At 30.1% G+C, this 26,851-nt stretch overlaps 1 protein-coding gene across 1 annotated transcript in view; it reads right to left on the bottom strand.

Moving 5' to 3' along the window:
- Window positions 1–26,341, bottom strand: part of LOC108565813 (breast cancer anti-estrogen resistance protein 1) — a 42,683-nt gene extending 16,342 nt beyond the window's left edge. The window contains exons 1-2 of the mRNA XM_017925433.1: window positions 25,886–26,341; window positions 4,168–4,317 (exon numbers count right to left, since the gene is read on the bottom strand). Of these exons, the coding sequence (XP_017780922.1) occupies window positions 4,168–4,317; window positions 25,886–25,927 (192 nt within the window). The 5' untranslated portion in view covers window positions 25,928–26,341. The remainder of the gene's footprint in view (window positions 1–4,167; window positions 4,318–25,885) is intronic.
- Between the last annotated feature and the right edge of the window lie 510 nt (window positions 26,342–26,851).

Below are 26,851 nucleotides of genomic sequence, written 5' to 3'. Positions count from 1 at the left end.
AATTACGAGTTGCGAAGCATCACGAAGCTGACATTAGTTTCATTCAAATTTAATAATTCTAATTACGAAAATACTAACATGATAACTTATCATAAAACTGGTACCAACTCATGTGAACATTATAACTATGTTTATGTCTCATATTCCTCTCATATTTCAACTGTTCAATTTTTGAGAGATTATCCTCTTTCCTTAGTGTTAAGGTAACTATATGCAACTTTAATAAAGAGTTTCAATATAAAAAATAAGAGCAATTATATTTGTTTCTCCAAATTGTAAATAAATTAAGTTGTGTTACTTTAGAATGGAGTAACACAATTAATCTTCATTACATTAATATCAAGTTATCAAATAGTATTGAACATCCATCCAAATACTATTGTTAATATAACTTCCTTAACTTACATAATTTGTGAACATTAAGTACTCAAAGGAAGTCACCACTAGAATAATTATCAAGAATAAATTCAATAAATTTTTTGCGATATAATTTGAAATGTAAAGTAAATTGATTAAAGCTATTTGTACTAGTAAAAATCAGTTAAGAGTAAACAAATGTGAAGCTCGTTATTCGCTGTAATAACGTCTTCCATGCATAATTGACCATACTGAATCTTTAAAGTAGAGATTCATCGTGTAAATATTATATACTCAGTATATAGAAAGCACTCTGTTTGCATCCGTCCAAGAAGAGAGCTTATTTCATGCTTTGTTATTACGTAATTACCTTCAAAATAGTCCCATACCTATCCTCAACTCAAACTCCATCTCAAACGCGCAACACACAAAAGCTTTCGCTCCTCTAATATATTAATATAAGAACATGACGTACGCTATAGATGACATAACAATTAATCATATCTGATCCTATCCAATTACTTTAAATAATCCAATTTGAGTATGTGCATAGTCTTCCCCTTATGGCATTCTCAACTTATCAGATTCTCAACCATCCTCGAAGTACAAACATTGATTTACAACATTGATTTTGTACGCAGAGTAAAAATTTAAAAATTTATCACAACAAATGGGGAACCCGTATGGGCCTAAATTGAACCGTTAACCCCTACCGTCTCTTCGCCCAAATACATGCGGGACATTCGCAAAAAGAGCAGCAACAAACGGAGGTCATCAATCTCTACCCAAAAGAAGAAAAAACGAAGGTAGTTGCAATTTACTTTTCGGCGTAGAGCGTATATTTTATAGCATTCAATTTGTTGCGATTTCAAGGAGGTTCATCCTTGCGGCCCTTTGTCTCATTGCGGTTGGTTCGCAAGGAATAATGATAATAATTGCACTTTTACGTGAACATCGCTTTCGAGAAAAGACACTGATTTCGCCGGTCGCGAATGACATAATGACGGTGGAAATAATTACCTGGGTATTTGCTTTGTTCGTTTCCAATTTAAAAATGTCTTGGAAGCGGTGGCATTTGTATATGAAAGGATGAAATGACAGGGTGGAGGGAGGTAAGAAAGGGGGGAACGGTGTGCACGTATGAAATGCGGCTGTAATAAATATAATTTGCTTGTACACATGGTTCAAATTGTTTTCGGAGGAGCGGCGTTTTTTTGAGCAAAAAGGAATTAAACGAGATTCCTTGTCTTCGATCCTCCTTCCTCCTCGACCGTATTTTATCAACGCATTACTCTTCGTTCTTCGTTTTTTATATTTTTTCTTCTGCTCTTATTAATACTGGCAATCTTCACACGCAGGTGGCAATCCCACCGCAATTCACTCAAAATTGTTGCACGATACCGTTAAAACATACGTACAGACAAGTTCATTTCATAATTTAATTAAAATTTCTATTACGTTTAGACTTAATTTAATAAAATCATTACTTTAAATTCAATCTATCTATTTGCATTCTCAATTGTATATTCCACAAAAAATTATTGGTTATACAATTAGAAAACCAAACAATAATAAGTTTATAGAAAATATTAACAAACCTATACAAGTATTTTCCGTGACAAACGTTGCTTAACTATTATAAGATGTGAAACGTTCGAAAAACATAATGATACATATAATATTCATTAAAAACTTTCTGCACTCGTTGTTAATTGGAATATCTAGATAAATTATAGAACAAACTATTTATAACATATTCTATAAAATTATTGGTTATTTTATAGTTTAACAGATTGTGTGCTTTATAAGTAATATAAACACTTATGAGTTTATATCAATAACCCTATAACATATGTATCAATCTTATACAAATTGTTTAACACATACAAAATCGTTCGAAACGTCATCATAAGTGAAACTATTTAGATATGTCTACTCTAGATAGATAAGTATAACAACTGACAAGATACCATTGTTAAACTATTGATTATTTCCTACACGTATTCCTACAATTGCAAATCTGTTTATGCAAATATTATACATAGTTTTTTGTATTTGTAACGATAATTTTTGTAACTTACAATACTGAACATACAAACGAATGTAAATAATACAAAATGAAGATGTACATTGAACCTTTCGGTATATTGTTAAACCCATTTTGATGATTATAATAAGAGTTTGAAACTATCAATTTGTCTTTTATTAAATTATTTTGCAAAGAGGATATTGTATTTCCGGTAGTTTTTTTAATTGCAAATAGTGTGTATGAAATTATAATCATTAGGATCCTGTATTTAGCAATTTTATGGTGACAATAGGAAATTCCTAATTTTATTAGCGTAATGAAGTGATGATTCATCTGATACAAGATAAACTATAGTTTCATAACGTACAAATTAAACTAATTAATAAGTTATAATAAATAAGTTAAAATGTCATAAATAAGACTGTTATATTGATTAACTGAATAGGTTTTTGGTATTGAAACATTTCTTTTAAATAATTACGGCTTAACTATTTATGATGCGAATATATTCGTCATAATGGCTACGCAATACAATAGATCATGACGAATATATACGACATAATCAGTTAAGAATTGCTACAAATGTACATATTGCTTTTTCTATGCTCAAAATTTAAATAATTCACATGTGACAGCAAATAACTACAAAATCCTATGTTTCATTTTAGAAACCTTACATTTTATATTGATTTTCTTAAGAAACATATACAATTATCTAAATGTTTATTTTTTTGTATTTTCAAGTGATCTTATTGCAAATATAAGAACAAAAAAAATGTGTGGCGGTAATGAAAATAAACTTTGCGATAAGCATGTTGCCATGTGCCCATTCAATTAAACTGCAGATGACGTAACCGCAAATAATATAGTATGGCAAATAACAAAGTGAGTGAAACACGTTTTGCAATTCGTAACACTCTATTAAGTGATTCTAACAACAAAATAGTATTGATACGAAATATTCAAGATATTTTTTTTGTCATTAAAATATAATTTTTCTATAAGATTTTCCCAAATAATTTCTTTTTGAAATATTTTGTTGATTTAATTTGTTGCATTGAACATTTATTCTGAACTTTATAACATTTGCATTTTGATATATATTTCATTTTATATTGAATTTTACTAAACAATTTACAAGAAGCAAATAATTTTTTTAAATGTAATCTTTAATCTAGTTTCAGCATTTATTAGAATATTTAAGTTGTTGCATTCTCTAAGATTCATTGGGCAATTAATGTATATGTATTGCATTCAAAATCATTTGTTGATTAATGAACAATTTGAGTTGTTCATTAATCGAATATCAATTTAAGAATCGGATTAAGTTTCATTCGCATTAACCAATCACCCATTGAATTCTAAAATACATTGCCTTAATTAGGCTGTTTAGATTATGAACATTGATTTAATTTGTAGATTTAATCTTTAATCTTATTTAGGAACATGTTACAAATTAGTTCACTGCTTGATTGTTCACTTTATTGATTTTTTTTCCAGTCGAGTTGATGATAAATGTAAGGTTGACTGCATCCCCGAATTTGCGTGCCCGGACATGTACTAATCGAATTAGTCGGAAGCCGAAGTCTCCGAAAGAAAAAAAACGAAAGAGAAAAAAACGTTTTGCAACGCCACGATCTTTATGCTCAATTTAATCCATTTACATTTTACGAAAATAAAGATTCCGATCTGGACAAGTTGTCGAGGACAGAAGAAAGAATGAGTCGCAAAGAGAGAGAAAAAGAAGAAATCAAACCAAATGGTCATTCTTTAATGTTTACCTGTCGTCCTCTGAGGGCACACAGCCACCAGCCTTCGATGTTTGCAGTGTTCTGCTCCAGGACGACGAGAACATCGCCCTTGCGGAACGTCAATTCGTCGGGGGCTTCGGCAACGTTATCGTAAACAGCCCTTGCCAAACAATTCTGAAACTGAGAACAAAATACACCTGTTTTAGTTTATGTACTGTGATCGTCGCTCGGATAAAGGGACACATGACCATAAAAGACAGTCAGAGCGAGTTTGGAAGAAAATGGGAACGGGAATGGACAATTATTTAAATGAAAGCAGTTTTATGATGTGATTTTGGATATAAAGCTGGAAACATTTTCAGTCATTAGACTATCTATAGATTTCTTCTCTTTATGGAGCTATAAAATCTTTTATATACATTGAAGCTAATTTGTTTTAACTCAAGTTGGATTAACCAATTATTTCTATTTTATCGAGTAATTTTGTAAATGAATACAGGTAGATGATCGTATATAATTTTTGATTTAACAGAATTATAAAATCAAGATCATAAGATTCCTTATAAATGTATACAGTATATCTTCTGAAAGCTGTTACAAGTTTCCCATTAACAGGAAATGCATTTTTATTTACTGCAAATATATATTTATTTCATGACATGGCAGAAAAAGGATTGGTTTTATAGAACATGAGAAAAATACATATATTAATAGAACAAAATAACAGTATAAAACTACGTCTACGAACTATATTTCAACAAATTCCATAGTTTTTATAAGTAAAATGATATGAAATTTAGTTCCAATTATTAATTTGAAAACTTTCAATTTATACTAATTGATGTAAGTGATCAAACATGTCGGACAACAAACACTTTCTTGAAAGATTCTTATGTCCAGAGAACAAACGAACAATTTACCGTCTGATTGACGTTATTTTTGGGGATATGAAGCTTAAACCACTTCTAAAACCAATGATCGGTTAACAAACTTCATCTTTTATGTTCGTAAACCCTCTGTATTTAATATATGAAATACAATATATTTTGTTCGAAGTATCATTCTGAAAAGGTTACAGACCCTTGTATTATTGTTATTTTGGTTTACTACATCGGAAATGTAATATTTTTCACCACGTCCCACATGTCCACAAGCAAGTTAAAAGGGAACAATGGAGTTTCATAAGAAAAAAAATAAACATACCCACGAGTGTCACATCATTTTTTTTTCTATATATATACGTAGGCTTAATAAATATATAATTCTCAGTTTACAATAGTAAATATTACGATCACACCTTTCTCCATTTAGTAAATGTAATTTTAATATAATTTACCAACAAATTCAGAGTACAAACTTTATTTTTGTCACAACAATACGGAGTGTAATTCCTGTGAAAATTATAAATGAATAAAAGCCATGTGAATACTAAACAGTACATAATTACTGCAGTTAAGAAGTTTTTTTTTGGGGGAGTTTCGTTTAATCGTTGCGTTTAATTGGAACCATACCAAGAGATTAAAATCCTTTCATAAACTTGTCAATTAATGATTCAAATTTCAATATTTAATTGTACCTTTTCTTGTATACCTGGATTTTAGATTGTTAAATAACCGGTTGATAATTTAGCTAACCACATATTGATTACTTTTAGTTAATTAATGACTCTTTCTATATTATTAATTGTAAATTGTTATATTTATGAAAATAGATTTACTAAAATTCGCTCATATATACTTTATAGTCATTAAAATATATTTAGTTCCTCGATTAGACCAGTTTCGTTATATTGACGGAACCCGGACTATGCGAGGTACAGCTACAAAGATAAATGACCTTGTAGTCGTTAATAAATCTACCAAATAAAGGTTCTAAAATGAATAGTTTTAGTAGTCTAATGCAAAGTTCTTCGTTAACTAAACACAAATACTTTTAAACATGAATAGAATTGAGACTGATGTTGATTTTTTAAGTAACGAATTAGATAAATTTTTTAAGAAATACAGATAATTCTAGAAATGTAATTTCAATTTAATTAATTAATTTATTAACGAATTAAGCACCTTGATTTGATACGGAGTCAAATGTTTTGAACCTTGAGCGAGCCAAGGTTAAACCATTATTAGTTGTTGTTTGCAAATATATTATTATTATCATTAAAATAATAAACATAGTTTGTTGAAAGAGAATTTTAATTGAACTTGATCTTTTCAAACATTGCTAAAGCTATAATAATATCCGCTGAGAAACCATTAACGTGACGAGAACAGCCGTGAATAAATCTAGATTCAGGAAACAGCGAATTACGGAATATTTATATAAATATAAAGAGAAGGCAAGTTATTTTACGTTTTTTTTTTAATTCCCAAGACGAAAATAGGATACTGTTGTCAAAAGAAGTTTCAGTAAAGCGGATTTTATTTTTATACTTAATCCGCTCTTCTCATGAAATTCCTGAAACCGACCACTATATATGTTTGTGTGTATCTGTATGCAGAGAAATGCTTATAAAAAAAATCGGCCATAAACGTAAAGCGCATATTTCCATTCAACATGTGGAAAAATAGTTATTTCAGATGTCAAAACACTGGGACGACCGTCGCATTCAGCTTATAAGTATATATTTATCTTGGAATTGAAAACGGCCGTCTCCTTTTTCGTCCTTTTTTTTTGGTCTTCACTATTATTTTTTTTATTTTCGTGCACATAAAGAAGACATTCTCATCGACCGAGCGGAGAGAAACTATCGTTGAAGTCTTTAATTATTTCAAGTACGGGGAATTTATATTTCAACCTTGAGCACCGGTTTTCCTAATAAATTCACTTCCATTTCCGTTCGCGGAATAAAATGCGCAGTCGACGATCAGCGAATATTTACGCCCTTCTGCATGGAAACGTTCAAGACTTAACTTGCAAATAGATTCTCTTCAGGAAATGCTAAGATATTCAAGCGCTATGTTTGATGGGACAGCCCATTTTTTTCTGAGATCTTTATTGCCAGTGAGAAGGTGTCAATTGACTTCCATTTCCGTTCGCGGAATAAAATACGCGATAATTACTAGTCAACGATCAGCCAATATTTACGGCCTTCTGCATGAAAACATTCAATACTTAACTTGCATTCTCTTCAGGAAATGCTAAAATATTCAAGCGCTGCGTTTGATGGGACAACCCATTTTTTTTCTGAGATCTTTATTGCCACCAGAGAAGGTGTGAAGCGAAGGGCTCTAAATGAAAGCATAAGTTTTTCGATTTTTTTTCCAGGGTTGTTCTAGGATTTTAATACTAGTTATATATTATTTTTCTTTAAAGCTTTTTCACATCTGGATGATAAGTACATTAATTATCACCAGGACTATTAAGTATATCACACTATTTTTCAAAATCCAGACAACTTATTAAGCCATTCCAAGAACGGCTCTTCTCTATCTACTTTAGCATCTTCTAAACGTCCTAATCATAATAATAATCAAATTTAAATGGATAGAATTACAACAATCCCTCGCAGTAGGAAATCCACCCTCTTAATAACTAATAATTTAAGACATTTAGTTGAAATTAAATCAAAGCTAATTCGATTAACATTTCTTTTAGTTTTTTTTTACCAAGGGTTTTAATGTGAAAGGGCGTAACTGGTCGTTTACCCAAAATTACATTATAATAGCCCTTACTTAATTTGCCTGAAGGATAACTTAATCAGAATATTACAGTGGAATTTAAATTAATTATTATTTCACTATTTATTAGCAATTAATATTTATATTTGCTCAAAACATACCTTGAAAAATATGAATTTAAAAACATTTAACTTATCATGATAATTTTTCCATAAATCCTTACGTATCTCAGTTTGAGTAAATTAAATAAATGTTTTAGTATAATAAGAACAATGTAAATTCAAATATGATAGTCATTAAAAAAATAAGTAATAACAATATGTTAGATGACTTCGCACTTTCTTTACATTTATTACAATAATTTCTATATTAGTTATTGAAAAATATTAAAATTATTAATTTATAGTACAATTTTAGATTGAAATCTTCTACTAACTAACTTCAAGTAACTTGTGCTTAGTTATTTTTTTTATATATTGAATACTGTAGAAAGTTTATAAAAAAAATGCCATGTATTTGTAAAAACTATACATTTAAGAATTTGTTAAATGATTATAGAACTGCAAGTACTGTAGAAAACATAAGTACATATGAAATGGCTTATTGTAATCATGAAACATTCCAGTCAAAGGCAGTGTAACTTGACAAATTAATTGCAATAAATAATAACACTGTATACTTTACACGTTCATCCAATAATTAGAAAATAATTTACTAAGCATATTTACTTGAAGAACTACTGGGTCTTATGTATTATGGAGACCGTGGTTATTAATAATACCGTAAATGCAAGTACTGTAGAAAACATAAGTACTTGTGAAATAGCTTATTATAATCATGAAAAAATCCAGTCAAAACCAGCGTAACTGGATAAATTATTTGCAATAAACAATAACGCTGTATACTTTACACGATCATCCGATGATTAGGAAATAATTAACTAAGGAGAAGTACTCGAAGAAGTACTTGCTCGTAGGTATTTTAGAGACCGTAGTTATTAATAATACCGTAACTGCAAGTACTGTAGAAAACATAAGTACTTGTGAAATAGCTTATTATAATTATGAAACATCCCAGTCAAAAGCAACGTAACTTGACAAACTATTTGCAATAAATAATAACACTGTATACTTTACACGTTCACGTGATGATTGGGATATAATTTACTAAGACAAGTACTTGAAGAAGTACTTGCACCTAGATATTATAAAGACCGTAGTTATTAATAATACCGGAACTGCAAGTACTGTACAAAACATAAGTACTTGTGAAATAGCTTATTTTAATATTAAAACATTCCAGTCAAAGGCAGCGTAACTTGATAAATTATTTGCAATAAAAAATAACACTGTACTTTACACATTCATCCGATGATTAGGAAATAATTTACTAAGCACAAGTACTTGAAGAAGTACTTGCACCTAGATATTATAAAGACCGTAGTTATTAATAATACCGTTCTTTCTCATTTATTGGATGGTTTGAAGGTACTACGAGCAATACATTTACTCACAAAGTAAGTATAACTTGACAAGTTACTACTAAATATTACGCATTCGACAATGATTGATATGCACAAGTAGTCATGTAAACAAAGCATGGTACATATCAATAATCATCTAGTTTTTACAATATTATTTTTGATAAGATACTTCTTATACTCACTAAAGTACTAGTCAAAACTAAATCCGGTTTAATACAGATTTTTTTTTATCTACGTCTTAGTAATTGATTAATACGTTTCATGCGCTCAACTAATGACAATCGCAATCCATTAAATTAAATCCGTTGCGCTGAAATTGAAATTGCAGTTGTATCAGATAATTGTAATAAATGTATTTTCTTTGGTTACAGCTGCCATTCGTCGATCATCGCAACATCACGATTCCTATATTCCATCGAGAACGGTTTACATAATCCACGATTAAAACGGGTATTAACAAATCGGCAAATTAATGGGAATTACAGAGTAGACTGAGTGACGGGTGCAGGGTATTAAAAAGCCATTAATCTTGGACGCAATCCCGAAACAAATTAGTTGTAGTATAACAAAATCTGTAAATAACTTCGGATGGAAGAGGAGGAAGCCTTTTGTAACTACCGTCGACCGGTCACTTTCACTTCGACCAATCGGCTTAACAATACGAGAAAATAATAAAGAAAGAGTGGACAAGAGAAGGAAAAAAACATGTGTAATAGTTTCAAGTTTGTGTAAGTTATCTTCGTTGCAAAATCTAGTCGAAAAGAAGGCAACAACAGCAATGATAATAATAAAAATTGTTTTGTGTAATTGTTGTAGTTGAGTGGACGAGCGTAGGTCGATGATCTGCTGCAAAAAGCTTCATTCCACCAGTATAATAATTATAATAATCGTTTTTTTTTTAGTATGAGGAATTACATTTATTTTATAATTGAGAAATAAGTACTATAATTTCAGTGTTTAAAGAACACAACTAAATGTACGTGAGCTGTGGTTTTCTTACCGCATCATTGAATGCATGATAATAATCCAACAAACGATCGCCCTACATCTTTATTACGTGTTAAAACAAAACTGTTATAGACACAGACAAATTTAGACATCATCTACGTTTTAATCTCATCAAATGTTTGTAAATTAATAATGGACAAATACTTTTTAAGTTCAAATAATTAAATCAACATTAAGAATATAAAAAGTTGAGATCGAACATTTATTTTAACTAATAAAAGACATGCTTAAACGAGCCTTAGTAAATATTTCCAAAAAACTTTTGAAGTATTGTATTTGATTTTTGTTCAAATATTTCTTAATTTTTCAGTTTCATTTTCATATTTTCTTTTTTAAATATAATTAAAATCTTTTAGCAGTATATTTTTTGCTCCATGATATTATTTTTCCCTTGTTTTTTTTTATACACGTAATCCTTGAAACAATATGTCAAGTCTATATGAACAATATCACGTCATTTTTGATAAAATTCATGATCTTTTTTGATCACAATATTTACATAACGAGATAAAACGATAATATTTCCACCTATTAATACGCGCTATCTACGCGCACAATGTTATACAAAACACATTACGTGCGCATACATCCTGTTATGTGATCCTCCTTCTATTCATGCAATATGCGCCATGTGGGTTTATGTGACGTCTCCTGAATGGATCAGCTGCCAATTGACGTCAACCCTCCGAATCGTAATCCCCAAGGGGGTGGAATTAGAAATCAGTTGAGAAAACAGGCAGCAAATGTAACATGTGTAATTAATACAGTATCTCACATTCGTCGTCCTGAGTTTTTGGGATTTTGAAGGATTCGTGTTTTCACAGGAAACATATATAATTTGTAATATTATACAAACAAAGATGAGCAATAATCAAAACATATTACAATATTTAATTCCACAAACACATTTTTAAACGATGAGAATTTACAAGTTTATATAAGTAATACGAAATGTATAAATACATTTGTTGATTCATTTACATTAACAGTTAAAAAATTAATTAAAGAAAAACAGCTTAACTTCTTTATACAAAATACAAAGATCATTGCATAATTTAATATTAAAGCATCAAATGATTCATTTAAACGAAATTTCTATTTCTATTATTAAAATAAATGCATAATTAATTTATTATTAGAATTAATTTATATATCTGTCGCTTCAATAGAAAACTTTCCACTTTTGAATTCTCGATCAACTGATATAGATCAATCCATTTTGTACAGTATTTCCTTTCCGAGTTACCGCTTATAGAAGTTATGACTTTTAAATTAAGGCCGAAAGGTCAGAAATCAATTGCTTCCTACTGGTATTTATAAAATGAAACTCACAAACAATTATTATTGAATACTTAAATCTATGAAAACAGACGATTACTTTTCAAATTAAACATCATAATTTGTATTTTAATTGATAGTTGTAAAAAAATAATTTTATTAACATCATATTTAATATAATATTAATTGAAATTATTTTAATCAATTTTAGTTTAATTACAACAATAATTAACTGTAATATTTCTCAATAATCACAGTCTCTTTTATTCTCAGATTTGTTTTGTGGAACGTTTCCTTTTAGGATTACCGCCAATCAAAGTAATCGTTTTTCAATTAAGGCCGAAAGGTCACTAATCCGTTTCTTGTATATAGATAGAAAAATGAAGAAGTATGAATGTTTAAGAAATTTGTATACTTAATCTAATTTCCGTAGCGGAATTTTTCAAATATTTTAGTTAGATTTCTACTTAAAAAGTTATATAATAATCTTTACTTTCAATAAAGTAAGTACAGTGGAACCTCGCTTAACGAGCATTCCAAAATTTCAGAATTTTTACTTGTATAGTGAAACAATTTTCCACATATATATTTCACATATACTAAATTTGTTTTATAAATAGAATAAGTATTGTGACTCAAGATCTAAATTGTAGCAAGAATGTACAGTGGAACCTCATTTAACGAGCATTTCGCTTAACGAGCAAAATAATTGTAAGAAAAATCACTCGCTTAACGAACAACGTTTCGCATAATGATGAGAATAGAAGTCCCGGATTGTGCGCCTGCTACATCATTTTTAAAACTTGTGTACACATATTATGTGTATTTTTTAATGAATTAAACTCGTTAAGCGAGGTTCCACTGTATTTGATTTAATTAATTTATTTATATGTAATGCAATATAATTTTATAAATAACTTAAATGTAAGTACATCTGCGTTTAAGATCTATTTATAAAATCTGTTTTAGTTTGATTTATATATGAAGTTAAGTAGGTAGGGTCGACGGTTTATTTCCGTATGCAGAGTTACTCGAGAGAAATGGTGTTTTTCGATTTAGTACCGATGCCAACTCTATTATCAATGCACCATTTTATGTTATTTTTATCAGTTTGCTACATTTCGACTATTTCTTTGAAGAAGCTGAAGGATATAAAAAAGATGACCTATTGAATGAATCAGCTGCCAAAATATTTACAAGAAGCATACCAGACCTCAAGGGTGTATAAGGTAGTGGAAATAGTCTTGAGATGAGGACGAGAGGAGAAAGGAAAAAAAACACCGAACGCACAAACAACGCACGAAGAGAGAGAAAAAAAAGAGTAGAAAGATAAATGTATGTGGTGGTAAGGAAACGATGGCAGACGCAAAGGAATGCCGAGTATTCGAGTGTCCTTTGTTGCGTTCGTCGGTCTTCCTTTGTTTCATTCGATGCTCTAACCCCGTGACCGTTCGTTCGGATCTGGTGCTAACGAGAGGTCAAAAAGTTTGACCACTTTTATGAATGGGCGGAATTTTCGCAATGTGTTCCACTACACCAGACGCCCTTAAGGGTATTAGTGGTATGGTTCTCGGATTGCGGCGCCGCTGAAGCAGCAGCAGGCGGCGGTTCCCTTCAAACAAAATCCGTCATCTTAACGCGTTTATCTTTCATACTACATACGAGACACATCGTGTGCGGTTGGAATACGAATATGTTATGTGCATAATTCCGAGAAAACAAATCACACGGTGCCCGTTTCATTTCGGGTGGACTGACCTTTAATTAATTTCGGTGCCCACCCCATGGGACTCTTTCTCTCTGCACTGTCCATATAATTAGGTGTAATTTAGGTTCACACTTCCATTGTCCACCAAATGAATTTCGATCAATTCCCAACGAAAAACCGAGGGTTTTCTTCATTCATTTCACACTTATTCCATTATTCATGGCACGACTGGAAATCGGATTGTGGGTCTGTCTACAAACGCTTTTTCCTCGGTTTCGGCTCGTAAGTGGCCACTTAATTAAATTGCCCACGGACTCTTTAAAACTTATTTCATTTAATTCGATTTATACATCAATGTCAATTCAACTTCCACCGAAACATCCACATCACAATTTCAAATACTTATATTTAATGACTCATTACAATTAATTAATGCTCCACACAAATTCCAACGAATATTAATAAGTTCATTAAGAAATCTTCTCAAATATACAAATCAGTACACAAATTCTAAAATATGGTATATTTGTAATGAATGCAGATACCCAATCCACCGCAAAATTACTAATTAAGAAAAAAATCAGACCTAAATTATAGGTCATACTTCAATACCATTTCCAAACATTTGTATATAATCTATAAATTATTACGAAATTCAATACTGTAATACATCGAGGTCGTCTTGCCTATAAAACTGAAGTACTATAATCTTTTTATTGGCTATGATCTTACTATTATCTTGTCAAATTAGCTGTCTTTCAATGATTTTCGAACTCATAGATAATGGCCTAGGGCCGCATCGCGTTAATAAATCAGATACTTACAACATTTCAATAGGAACCAAAAAAAATGTGTATATATAAATATTAATTATATGTTTATTTTATTCTGAGTCCTATAAATTATCCAAAACGTCTGTCCCTGAAATAGTTTAGGGAGCGCTGAAAGGAACACCTCATTGGATATTCAAATTAGTATATTTATACTTCTTTGAAGAAGGAAAAACCGGTGAAATTCTTACTTGATTAATAGGAACAATATTCTGAAACCCTTTGATAAATAGTTTTATTTAGTTTAAAAAAAAATATTTTAAAATTTTAAATAAACTATTTTTTATAATACCATGAATAATGGATGATAAAGAAAAATATTTGAGCTTTCACAAAAGTAAAATTTATATATTTTCAACCGAATCAATCTGTGAAATTTCATCGTGAAGTTGATAAAATTTCATTGGAAACAAAAAATATAAACTGTTGATTTGAAGTTTATATGTTCATCAAAATGTAATTTATACTTATATACAAATAATAAAAAAAAAAAGTTAAATCATCTGACACTTTACCAATAAAAGTATTAAGACGATCTTAAATTGCAAACAGAAGAGGAAATAATTAGAAGTAAGAATAAAAAGGCATGGTAATAGAAACTAAGACGGGCTTGAATACCAGGCAAACGATCTGGCAATCAATCTTCTTAATGCCTCGTGGCTTTATCCAAGCGTGGCAAATCAGTGCATCTACCTCCAAGTATTAATTATCTTTAAATACATCCCTCTTAGTAGATGTTTGTATAATTGGATAGTCGAAGAGTAAATTTGCAATGATAATCAAATTTCTTCAAATTAAATTCCCACATAACTGTACAATTGTAATTCGTGACAATACTTGCGACTGTATACAAATAAAAGGATAATTAGTATATGATGAACATATTACAAAGTCACTAAATTACTTACTTAATAAACATGTGTATTTACGAAATTTTAATGAGTTAATTATGAACATTTAAATTTAATTATTTTCTAATATTGAGACTTTATAACCATAGAAATAAATTAATTTATTTTCTTAATGTAAATAATGTCAACAATTTAAAATTATATGTCAGATAAAAATAAGAAAAACACGTCTCATCTTTTTTTGTTCATTTTTACTATAATTATTGACTATTAACCGGTTGCACATATGTTTTTATTATGCATTTAATAGGTTGTTTAATATCGATTTCTATTTAGGAATTATACGATAAATATTGAATTAATTGACCATTAGTTAAAGAACACGTTAACATACTTGTATTCAACATTTCTTTTAAACGCAATTACTTTGAAAATATGTAAATTGAATGAAATTTCTCTTTAACTAGGAATATTATAAAAATTTAAATAGATATCCAGCAAATATAAACAGAAATATTCATTTTTTTCTTATATAAGCTTACTTAATTAGATGATATTGTTTTAATATAGAATTCCAATAATAAATCTAAAAATTGTGGATGAACAAATTGGATAATGACTATTGGTATCTTCACAACATTTATTTAGATAACATCATCTCATCAAACATTTCACAACAATAATTTCATTCTGATTAAAAACGTTATTTTTATCACTTAATTGTGATAATATTTTTCGGAATATAAGACGCATCCCATGTTTATGAGATATGATTTATCTGTAGAAAAATGTTTGAAATTTAAGAGTTATTTTTATGTATTGAGTTAGTTAAGTATTGTCAGTATTATTTGTGTATAAAAATAAAGACTTTATATCATTATTGTTGAAAAAAATAATTCTAATTGTTAAATGATATAAGATTTCATGGTTGAACTTAACAAATGGATGAAATAGTTTTAAACTGGTTTGATTATAATCTGGTATAATGGTATTTCTGCAAATGATTTTATATACATTTTGAATTTATTTTCTAATGACAATTCTTATGAATTCATAAAGTTTCTGAACTTCAATTATCTTTAGAATAGAAACGCTCGATAATAATAATATAGAAAAAGTTTTAACTAAAAAAATATCAATTCCATTAACTGGATAACGAGGTAAGGTGCAGGAAACTGTATGCAATTAAAATGACCGTATCCTTAACATACGGCCAATTTTCGATAAATCTAAAATGACCGCAATTACGTGTCGCAATAATAATGATAATCATAATAATATTGAACGCGTTCGATCAATTTTCACACCCAGCTCAAGCAAAACGCAGCATTTAAACATTCCATTTACAACTCATTGATTATCCGGAAATCCCTGCGCAACAGTAAATGGAGTTCAAATAGCCTTAAGTGTGTTTAAAGTTCAAATATTTGCGAAAGATTTTTCATTCTCTGTACGGGCGCTAATTGAGTCCTGCTCCCCCAACCCTACTTTTTGCATTTCGAGTTGATTGGATCACGAAGGCCCCATGAGGACGGACCGTGACTCATTGACGTGGCAGTAATTTGTGAAATGTGGGGTGGCCTCCTCCGTGAACCCATGAGGGTGGCGATGGAGCATGGGTTTGCATTCATTTTTCGGTTCGATTTGTTCCGTTCGACAGTGATTCTCGTGTTCTCATGTTGGGGAACTACAGGACCACCTGCAATTAAATTCTCGACAAAAAAAATAACACGAAATAATACGTATAAATAAAGCAACTGTGGGCGAACCGAATTTATGCTGGGACTTGACAGTTCTGCAACTAAAATTCTTTTTTGGAAATAATTTTCAGGGAGCTGTAATTGGTTAGTGACGGTTTAATTTCGTTTCACGAACACTATACACGCTTCGGCTACGAATGAATTATGGTTGTTTTTTTCTCTCTCTTCTACTTCTTCTTCGACGGGAATAAATTAGGGCCCCCCTTTTTTTCAATTAATTTCGTTCGGAAGAGCTGAAGAGGATAAATTGCATTCGGAGAAATTTACATTTACACTTTTCCTCCAATGCGAACTGCTTTCATAACAAATGATTTATATTTTTCAATTATAGGTCGATATGTCTTCTATACATCCTATCAAAAGCTTTTAACTCTTTGAGTGGCCAGAAATTCCTAAATTTCTAAACCCAACAAATTTCTAGACAACTAAATCAGACAGCTTTATCAACTGAATCAACAACTAACCAAATGTACATTTTCTAGAAAATTGTAATAATGCCCTACTAGTCATGTTTAAAAGGTGGTACATTAAGTGTACCACCGCATCTCAGAGAATTAAACAACTTCTTCTTTCTAGATTTAAAACAATAAAATCAAAACAAACTTTATACACTTATTAATATGATAAAATTTCTTTAAACAACTTTTTAAAATCTAGAATACATCAATTTTGGTTTCAGACTCCAAATTTTGAAAGATAAAAAACATATTTTCTTGCAAAATTTGCATTTAGCTTAAACTCCATGTCTAACCATATCAACTAAAATGAAGTATGAAAACTTTTAAATAAAAAAAATGAACTATAAATAATGAAAATTTAGTTAGTAGAAGTCAAAATTTATTGAATAAAATCATATTAGTACCATTCAAATTATTCAAAGATTGCATACGTATATATAAAATGATTGGAATTTCATAAAAAAAAATCATATAATTATGGCAAAGGACAGCGTTTCTTAACCTATCCTTTATTTAGTCGTAAAATGACAGCTGTCACCTTGTGTCAAAGCGTTGAACTGTTGAAATACTCTTAGCCAATATGTTCGAAACATTGGTATAGAATATTGTAACATATACATTTAGACAATTATATTTCTTAGGTCAATACTTTAAAATGTATTTCTATACTGAGTAAACATTCTAGAAATAAAATGATACAATTTTCATTGAAATCTTAAATAAATGATCTAACCGAACCTACGTTGATTGGCGTCAACCTAATCTAATAAATAATAAAAAGTGACATGCTTTGAAACTCTAACTTAATTTTGTATACTAACCAAAATTTTCATATACACTAATTAATGATATTATAAAATACTTCCACTAAATAAATTTCAATGAATAAATTTTATATTAATCAAATTTTTGTAACGTTCAAAGAAAATATATTGGAAAGAAAATATGACGAGAATAAATATTGTGTTTGAATGCAGGATGCATTTGCGTCGGACGTGTCGCGTTTGTAAATTCCATAACTTTTATTTTATTATTTCTTTCCTTGGTCTTCACTTTGTAATATGTAACCTACATATCTGTTGATCACATACGATGTACGCATACCGAAGCACCGAACGTCCGAATTCAAATTGAATCCATCATGTTTTCTTTTTTTTTCATATGATCTCTTTGCCTTCTGTTAGCCAACATCGTTTTGCTTGTATCGCGAAAAGTAGAAGTCCGAAGCGAACGACAATAATAAAGCAAGTGGAAAGAAAAGAGGAAACCGAGAATAATATAAAAAAATGCAACGACGAAGAAGAAGAATAAAAAGTAAAAGAACGTGTATGCAAAACCTTCGTGAATGTGCATTTTAAAGTGGCTGCATAAACATTTCTCTAGATATGTGCGAGTATGTGAATTAAATTCTATTTATAGTATCCGTATTCCCGTTCAACAGGTTTCTACAACTGATAATTAGAGTGGAATTGAAAAATCCTTATATCGATATCGATTTACATATCTGCTCATTTTCCCCAACCGTAACAACCTGTTCGAGAACAAACTGAAAAAAGAGAGCAAATACCATTTACACTCATTGGCTCATTCATTCATATTCTGTATACGAAACACCTACTCACTTAAAGCTTAATTATTGATATACCCAATTAATATTTTAAATATTACGAAAACAGTCAATAAAATATATTAATAATACAAATGATTCATGTGTTTTCACACTTTTCTATCTGCAAATATTTGTCTCATTACGTAATTGCTACAATAAATATGATTTTATTAATCAACATAACCTAGGTTAACTAGTTTAATATACTTTAAGGCCAACCCAAAGCATACATTAATAACAATCTAATGTAAATCAATAAATGTGTTATCTAATCACATAATATTTACGTTACAAAACAACTATTTGGCAAACTTTCCCATTATTAATTTTATTATTATTTTTCGTAAATATCCAAAATATATAAATAGAATGTCAAAAAACATATTAAATAACAATATAGCAGTATCATGTTTATGTATTGTATACAAATTACTAAAAAAAACTATAACTTTTATATACTACAATTATTTATTTCTTTTATTTGTAATCCTTTATATAGTTATCATTTCTTAAACATATGTTTACTGAATAAAAGAAATCTGAATTTATCTGGAAATGAATCACTAGTTGGGATCATAATAGATGATCAAGACAATAAAAATGCTATTAATGGAAACATAGTTGTCAATGTATCAAATAGAGTGGCGATAGAATAAAGGATCATCATTGGAAATGCAGTGACCAGGAAACTTGATTGGGGATATATTTGTAGGATTAAGCCGTATGACTAAGGGCACTTCCTTGGGAGAGTGATGGAGGCTTTATGTAATGGACATAGTTGGATGGATTATGTTTAAGGGATCGTAGGGACTATTAATCTTGATGATAGGACGGTATAACTAATGTTTGGATCATGACTCAAACAGAGAAAAGTCGCTTTACAACATGACGAAAACACCATTGTTCTGGGCATCTTTCATTTTTAATCGTAACATTAACCACAAAGTTAATTTTAAGCTTTAAATATAAATAAAATAAAATTTTTATAGTCTTAACTTTAGTTACTTACTAATGACAACATGAATTGCAATAATTATATATAATTACATAAATAATTGCAGACAAAAAAGTATGAAATAAGAAATACATGAATCATTACTAGGATTTTAATTACAATTTATATTTGTTAATAGACAACAATACTATTTAAATATCTATTATATCGTCAATAACAGCGTTTTTCAACCTTGTTGTAATAAAACCCAATTGCTAAGAGTATTCTACTAGATTCTTACTTTGACATAAGATAATAGCTGTTATAGTTTGAGAAACGCTGGTGTGTAATTCACTTAATGGTTTTGAAAAATCATCGATTTAAAAAAACCGGATCTTTTTAACTAGTTCTAATTGAGTGGAATAAAGCCATTCAAGCGATTAACAATCTATGCCAAAAAAAGGAACACCTCGTTTTATCGTTGATTTCTACTATATACCGATTTTAAAGTACGTGATCATTATTTTTAATTATTAAACGAAATTCGTAAAGCCTGATTTTTTAAGAGGAAAAAAAAATATAATGAGCATTCCGGAAGCAAAAATTGGAGCACTGCACTAGATTTAAAATCTACATAAACATATCTGTTTTATTTATAAGTACATATAATATTGCGTGATAATCAAATTCTGATTGAATGAATTCATTCATATTGAGTTGTTTCGTAATAAATAGTGATTGCATCAATGAATTTATTAATTCAATTTTCAAGGAAATTTATAATTATCTTAATACAAAGCTATTGTTAATGAAGGCTTATTTAATTTAATTAAATAAATACGTATCTTAATTAAACGTTTAATTAGTTATTGTGGGTTAACGTTTGCCCGGATATTCATACTAAGTGTAATTCAGTAATTACTTTAATTAATACCAATGTTAAAAAATTTAAATAATTGCATAAAAAAAATAAGGTGTGACACAAATTTGCTGCGCTTCTGAAATTAACGGATCGTTAGTTAACAAACTAGTTAAAAGAATGATATGCAATGCGCTTGTAATTGCTTTGGCATGCGACCTAATTAATATGAATACTTATTTTTATCGTCGCTTTTTATCATCAATTAAACTATTTTTAATTTGGAGCCTATCTCATTGCATCGGTCTGTTGAGAATACGCACTCCGACAGAGAAAAATTGGTTATTTCCATTTCTCAATTAGTATTTAATGTGTCGTTATGATGTGATATCAAGCCAAGCAATTAATACAACAAATTATAAATAATTTATTTATCAATAGAAGAAAAAACATGAGACGGGATTAGATTTCAAAGAGCAGTTTAAAAATATGTGCGTGTATGCAACAAGATTTCTCTTTGTTTTGAAATGCCGGAGGAATGATAAGATACGGAACAAATTCTAGGAGGCCGATTTTTTCATTGAAATTCTCTCGTTTCGTATTTAACAAACCGTCGTCGTCATCGTCGTATTGTGTGTATGTGAAAAGCAATGTTTCTCTTGAGTAGGAGTCGCGTTTTGTAAGTCGATACGGAATGGAAGCATGTGTGGTAGAGTTTCTTAACTTCTTGCATTTCCGCGAAGCAATCTCAAATAATCCACATATGTTCAAAATTTATATGAAAACGAAGCGGATAGAGACTTACAAATAGAGAGAAAAAAAGGGCGCACTGAAAGGAGCTATTTGCATTCCACGTGAAAGTTTCGAACGCGGAATCATTTCCGCTCTATTTCGAAGATTGGATGGACGACAATCTTAGTGTATCTAATTTTTCTGTCTGAAACCTCATTAAGGAAGAGATAGAAACTTAAGATACGCTATGCAAATTAATGGGAGTACTTAATTTTCTCTCGGTAACGAAATTTGTAATTGAAGTTTTTTTTTCCTGGGTCACTCCGACAGCTGTGCTACAAACTGAGTAAATATTTATTTTTCGTTATGACACTTGTAATTTGTCTGGCAATAAAACTGTACGCTCTATTCACACCTTCATTATATATTATACTTTATCACAAATAATATTTGTTTCTCAATAATATCTAATCATTGCGGTGTATAATGCGAATGAGCATGTAAAATTCGAGTATAATACGCACAATTTACACTTTCGTATATTATATGTTTGTTAGCGGCTTTATGCAATTAAAAATAAAATTCGTGTATAATACGTACCTATTTTATACACGAATTTGCATTAAAAGAATCATAAACACTAGTTCGCATTATATATTAAATATTTTACATCGATTAGAATTGTGTGTATCTACACATTTTTATAAATGTAATTAAACTTTTGAGTAATATAAAATATTAATATAGGAACTAATTAAATCGTTTAAATGTAAATATAAAATTGTGATAAATGTACAGTTATATTTTATTATATACTTGAGATGTTCCACACCTTGATTCATTATGTAAATGATTGATGGTATCTAATTTGTTCTCGCAGTTTTAATTGAAACTTTCTGTAACTTATGTAGAAGCTTGATTATTTAACTTGAAGTAAAATATAAATATTTTCATATCGGCGTGAAAATGTTGATTTACGAGGGGCAATAAAAAAGAAGAAGAATAAGAAGGAAGAAAGAGCAGCGTCAATGTTTGGTCTTCCGATGTTCTAAGAAAGGAATGGAAATATTTATGAATACCTGGATTGTTGTGGCTGGGGACCGGAGGAAGGAAGCAAACGACGTCAAAAGAAATCCTTGGGACGGTTTACGCTGCTGTTTCTTGCATTTCGCTATAAATATGATTTATATATTTAACGCCTCGAAGTTCATTTACCTGAGAGAAGTTCCCTTGAAGCTCTCTATACAGACGCAAATAAATATTTCGATTAATCAAGCATGAAGTAATTTTCGAAAAAAGAAATAATAACGGAGCTAATTTAATCTCTTCACTTTTTTTTCTTTGTCGTTTGTACGTCCGTCCGTCCAGTTGCTCTCTTCAAGCAGCTTTAAATTGCGAGGAGGAAAAAGTAGGTCATAGGTCATAATGTGTTGCGGTACACATATTATATCCACATTGGACCGGTTTTTCGAACCGACACCGTGTAGAAAGTGGACGTAATTTGCAACCGCTCACAATTAGCTCTCGTGATTACCATATGCGGGGATTAATTCCCCAATGGAATTAATAAACTTTACAAGCGTTTAATCGCGTCGGTATAAGAAAGAAATCAATTTCCGAAAGTTATTCAGCAATATTCGTAGGCCCGACAGAGATTCTGATAACCATCTTTCCACCTCCTTCTTCTCTTCATCTTCCTCATCCTCGTCCCTTCATGGTCATTAGGCTTCAATCTTCGAGGAACTAAATACGTCAACGACAGAGCTCCTCTCCACTCTTGCCGATGGCTTTCAGTAGCATCTGGTTGACGATAATAATGATAATAATAATAATAATGCGAGCTGGCTACATTCCTGAACTATCTACTTTTCATTATGCCTGAAGTTGACAAAGTGGAAGATCGGAGCCGTTTCGAAATCGACAGGAAATCCAAACGCTCTCCCTCCTCCCATCACTCTTCTATTTTCATTCCCGACCCGTTCCACATATTTCAATCCGTTTAAAAAAGGAATTGCATAACTGAAAAACGGACCGTCTTCATGCTTCGAATAGTTGCTAAATCGCTGCGTTCATCCTTTGTCAACAACCTCCATCATTTCAATTATTTTTTTTACATATTTATTTATTATATCCTTCCTTATTACTATATCAAAATTACTCATAAATAAAAAAAAATATGTAGCAATATTTTAGAATTTATTTTTATTTTTAAATTTTCAAAACGGACATAAAAGCAACCAAAAATATGGTAAATAATTGGTATTGGTATTGCTATTAATAGAATTATAATGGAAGTCGAGTGACTAAATGTTTCATATCTAATAAAGTTAAATGAGAAAAGGTGTATAATTTCTATTACGCAATTATTACAGTAATTATATAAAATATCAATTATTATTTATACCAAAAACATTTTCGTAAATTTTGATTGCTTATTGTATAAAGTAATAAATAGTTATTAATTAATTAAGAAAAACATATTCATAACTGTTGCAACAATAATTTAAATGAAATTTCTAAAATAGAATTCTCAGGAATCCTCGCGCTTGGCTCCTTCGTTCTACTTCTGTCTCTTATTTCGCGTTTGTCGCAGACTTTATGCCATTTGGAAGACAGGTCGTTGCTGCTGCTGTAGATCGAGAGAAGATTTCTTTAGTGCAAAAACCCGACATTTGCATAACGGCGACAATCTATATGAGTTTGCCCGTTAGAGATTACGAAATTCCCGTGAAGGCACATATAAAACATTTTACTTTTTCAACTATTTATATATATAAAAGAAAGTTGCTCGCATGACTACGACAACAAAGGAAAGATTTACTTTTATTCGAAGATTTCGTAATGACCCGACCGTTGTGGGTACAAGTGATAAATAGAAAAAAAAATGTGTACACAATATGTGTAAGTTATACCTAACCGAAAGTATACTTCATTGAATAGAAAACATGTATTATTGTGAAAAATACCATTATATTATCTAAAAATTGTTATATTTCATTTCTTTGTAAATATTAAATATAATTTATTTTTTTGTTATCAAATAACTATATATTTACATTCAATTTGTATTTAGATTTTTGCTCAAAAAGCACCGGAACACAACAAAACGCATTTTATATATAGGAGTCATTGATTATATTGAGTCTAAGATCATAAAAATAAATTAAACATCAATCTTCGAAAAGTTAGAAGATAATTTACATAAAGAAAATATTTGTTTACAGTTAATAAAAAAATATTTGGAGCTACTAAAGAAGTTCTACAAGAGGTGATCCCATTGAAAAAGCTTCTATTTACGACCATTTTTTTACAATTGCCTCTACTTCTTACTATATTACTCAAATATAAATAAACACAAAGCAAAAAAATAAGCATAATATGGGACAGAATCCATGAAACACGTGTCAATATTATTGTTTATATCTAGAAGTTTGTTGCGCAATATTGATTATTAAGTCTATAAACATGTTATTTCGTTTACTCCAGTTATTCGGTTTCTTAATTCTACACATGTGCAATATTTTTTTATGAATGCATCTGTTGAATCGTTGCTGTAATTTTTAAACTTTGTACTTAAGTGTAGTAATCATAAATATAATTAAAAATTAGAATCAGTTTGATTTTATTACATTTACATTTATTTCAATAATTATTAATTAATTGAAACAAACAAATATTTGTTTTAGTAATTATTCATAAAACATCTGTCTAACAATGTATATAGATTTGTTATTGTTATTGATTATTTTTTTTAATAATGACTTTTAATTCATACTTTGTTAATTGATAATTTAGTATAAAATTAGCATTAATTTATTATTATGTGGAAGTATTTATGATAAAAGTATAAGTAAATATTTGTTTTAATTATGAAATGAAAATAATATTTAGATAAATAAATCATTGACAAAATCCTAGAAAGTACTGAATTTAAAACTAATCCGAACTGAAGGTGATTAGAAGAGTATTAACTTGAAGTGTTCACGTTTAAAGGATTATTTGTATCCGGATTTTGTATGCGAAATGTGACTTTTTCGTTTATTTTTTTTATATGAACGTGATATTGCTACATCCTGGTGTTTCCTTGAAAACGCCTTTTCAGTGTCCTTGCCCAACGCCTAAAGCAGATTCCCCGAAAAAAAAAAGAATCAATACTAAAAAGGTTTTCCCCGGCGGTGCGCGCCAGACTTTATACACATTTTTTTCCTTCTCATTATATCACTATATGACTTTGGCCAAATCTCGCGTCAGTTTTGAATAATATCGTCCCATTCAGGTATGGCCCACAACAATAACAACGGAACGTTTATAAATGGATATAAATAATGGGGGGTTTGCGTGGTGCGATTCATCTTTTATTAAAATATCCCCCAAACGCTTTTGTCCAAATCCCATCGTCATCTAAATATCTTTTTAAAAAATATATAAATAAATAATGAATGTATGCGCCGTGCATTTACATTTATATACGCTTCATTAACATAAATACAAATTGTAATGGAACCGGGCTCACGTCATGCCCAATCAAAACAAAACAAGAAAATAAAACGATTGCATCGATGACACCGACGACAAGACCGGAGCGAAATGGTTGCGAACAGAATCGATCTACTTAAATTACCTGGACTGCATTCGTGATCACAGTTTCCGGAAGTTGAGGCATTATTCAATTTTTTTTTTGTATCAAAAAAAAATCAACACTGTTGTGGTACTGCAGATGAGGGGGTTTTCACTGGACGGTCTTTTCCTCCGCAATGTTTTCCTTTCTTTAGTTTAAATCCCAAAAAAAAAATTGGTTTGCACAAAAATGTTGGAACAGTCACATCACAGCTTCTACTCGATCGCTTCCTAGGCGTCGCATTTGCAATAATTTTTTTGGTTGTTTTAAGAGAGTTTATGTTTCGATTTTCCGGAAAAAAATTCACATAGGTATGCGCGTTTGAACAGATAAGAACTGATCGGTATAGTGCGGAGTGTAGCGTTAAAACGAGGATTGGTGACTCAGTCGAGAACGCTCGTACAAATTCGAGGATGGATGGTTACACAACCAAAGGTTCCACTGCACGGACTCGACGATTCACTTGATCCACTACACTTCATCCCCATTTCGTCCATGCTACACCTACATATTATATATATTTTTTTTGCATCCTCCCACGTCGAATCCCATCCTATCTTATAGTATTGATCAAATCAGACTACCTACAAACTATGTTTGTAAAGGTAGTCCCCTGAATGATAATGCTGATAAAGCGATAAAAAAAATATACAAATATATCACCTATATCGATACACACACACATACATTTTTAGTGTTTAATGGGTTTCAGTATTTTGAATTCAATCCAACGCGTTTCGTTTTGTAATATAATTGCGGCTCATCTTATATAACAAAAGCAATCTCGGCGCTTGTCTGTCGCGTCTAATGGCATCATTTATCTTATCCCAACTTCCTTCGGCCACTCAACTGCAACAAATTGTCCTATACAAAGCGGATGCATATGCAATTAATTTTATGAAATAATCATAATTATGTAGCTTACATACATTGCTTTTTTTAATTATCCATAAGAATTGTCCATAAAAT

The sequence above is a fragment of the Nicrophorus vespilloides genome, unplaced genomic scaffold (assembly GCF_001412225.1).
Source record: "Nicrophorus vespilloides isolate i.1.1-1 unplaced genomic scaffold, Nicve_v1.0, whole genome shotgun sequence".
NCBI lineage: Eukaryota > Metazoa > Arthropoda > Insecta > Coleoptera > Silphidae > Nicrophorus > Nicrophorus vespilloides.
Note: the sequence above shows the minus strand (reverse complement) of the source record. Positions and strands in the feature narration are given on the sequence as shown.